General features: G+C 46.1%; 1 protein-coding gene across 1 annotated transcript; it reads right to left on the reverse strand.

The window, feature by feature from the left end:
- Positions 1 to 605: 605 nt before the first annotated feature.
- Positions 606 to 1696, reverse strand: LOC142570620 (cuticle protein 10.9-like). The gene is made up of 2 exons (XM_075678986.1): positions 1523 to 1696; positions 606 to 911 (listed from the first exon to the last, which is right to left on the reverse strand). The coding sequence occupies exons 1-2, from the start codon at positions 1691 to 1693 to the stop codon at positions 606 to 608; spliced, it is 477 nt and encodes a 158-aa protein (XP_075535101.1). The 5' UTR covers positions 1694 to 1696.
- Positions 1697 to 2174: the final 478 nt, after the last annotated feature.

Below are 2174 nucleotides of genomic sequence, written 5' to 3' on the forward strand. Positions count from 1 at the left end.
GGAAACGAAAGTGAATGAATAAAGAACTTCCCTCAGGTGGGAACCGAACCCACAACCTTCGCATTTCGCGTGCGATGCTCTACCGATACGAGAACGTGACCTTTTTGGGAGAAGGCAACTGGTCAATATACCCACACATGCTACCTGAAAGCATCAATGTTGCCGGATTTGAGACCCTCGTTAAGTATTAAACGTGAATAAAGGGGAAAGTGAAGCGTGTATGTATGACTGTGAATATATCTATGGTTTTTTCTGGTTTCTCCTGTTGGTTGGAGCTGTTATATATTCGTCGTTCCATGCAATAAACTTCAGTTGCAAGTCAGCGCTCGTCCGTGCCGTTTCTCCCTGCTTGTCCCCGTCAAAACCGCGCGGTTCTGTTTCAAATATTGCTAATTTGAATTTCGCAACTCTTAAGAGTTTTTGTGTAGCGCACGTGCCTGAAAAAAAAATTGTCCGCGATGCTATTTATACAAAATAACAGATCAAATGCTTAAACAGCGATGATGGCTTGGTCATTTATTCCAGAAAACATCTTTACGATCCTCTTGGGCACACAAAGGCGCTTGTGGTATTTAGACCTGTCCCTAAACCCACAGGCGGCGTGACTAGCCAGCCCAGGGCCCACCCGCTCCAGCATAGCGTCCACCCGCTCCGGCCGGTGCTGCCACAGGGTTAGCGTTGAACACGGCGTCTGCGCTGGCACCCGGAGCGGTGCCGGGCTCATTGGTGTCCACAGTGGCGCGGAATCCGTTGGCATCGGCCACGTACTTCACTGTGCGGAAGAGGCCGTTTGCGTCGCGGTAACCGTACGAGCCAGTCTTTGCGTTGCTGGCGTCCCCTTGTTCCTTGTGGAAGAGCTGGGTGCCAAATTCATCCGTATTGTCGTAGCCAAAGCTGTACGGTTGGGGAGGCTGATGGATTGAAAAGAAGCAAGTTGAGAATTTAGGAAGGGACGACCAAGCGAAGTATTAGGTTGAATGTGATTAACTACCATTGCGGAAATACGAAGGCACGTTCCTGTTTTCTTCCGGTCTGTGACAGTGCTCATCGTACTATTTACTGCTGATCATTATTACCACATTGTTTCTTATCGGAAAACTGCAGCTTCTTGAGCAATATGTAAATAAGTTGCAAAGGAAGACAATCACCTGCATTTTGTCTAGCTGAAAAAATAGTTACTTCCTTATAGAAGCGCTCCTCCATTGCCAAGCTTGGTCAATATGCCATAGAAACAACGCATTTCAAGCGTGGCATAATTTTGACACACGCAGGGGCGATTCGGGCCGCGTTTACAGAATAAAATGTCGGAATTGCTTGCGGTAGCTTAAATCCTGCTCGTCTTTCCTTCAGTTCACATATTCTTCAGTCTGCAGAAAACGAAGTTGTGCGCATTCTTAAGCGAAATGCATGCGGCGAAAGTCGTTATCAATAACAATTCCTCTATATTTTGACTGTGAGCAAAAACAACTGGCAATGTGACATTATGCAAAGAGTACCGACTAACAATGATGGCTGTACTTACGTAGAAGGCACCAGCAGCCGAGACACCAGGAGTAGCAGCTGCAGCATACAGTGGTCCTCGGAAGCCCCCGGTTTGAAAACCGGCACCTTGGAAGCCATACTGCTGGCCACCGCCAAAGATGTTTCCAGCCTTCACAATGGTTATAAAGGCAAGGAACACGGAGGCCTGCATTGGAGAAGACTAACATCGATATCGTCGCATACGCCACCCCACCACGATTACACTTGGCTATTATTTAACATTAACGCGTGTTACTTTTCTACCCTTGCGTGTTGAATAGGCGTAGCGAAAGCCTCAGTCAGTCTCGTGACTTAATGAGGCGCTTAGAAACTCGTAAACTGTAATAAAATTGGAAAGCTATTAACGTGACATGGTGACGACTCGTAGCCCGTATATAAGATCATGTGTGATGAATAACCTGAGTATAACCTGACCTGCTAGCTGAACACTTATTTTGTTATTTTTAGAAGAACTACGTGATTGAATACAAGCAGACTTTCCACAGAGTATGGCTTTCAGCACAAACACTCATTGCTAGCAGCTCTGAAAAGGTCATTGTAGGCGAAAGTGTAGAGATTAAAGAATGCTAATAACCTGTAATATAAAAGCTAGGAAAGCATCTTAGGTCGTGCTGCCTCAGAGTGTTATTTGC

Source organism: Dermacentor variabilis, chromosome 2 (genome assembly GCF_050947875.1).
Source record: "Dermacentor variabilis isolate Ectoservices chromosome 2, ASM5094787v1, whole genome shotgun sequence".
Classification (NCBI taxonomy): domain Eukaryota; kingdom Metazoa; phylum Arthropoda; class Arachnida; order Ixodida; family Ixodidae; genus Dermacentor; species Dermacentor variabilis.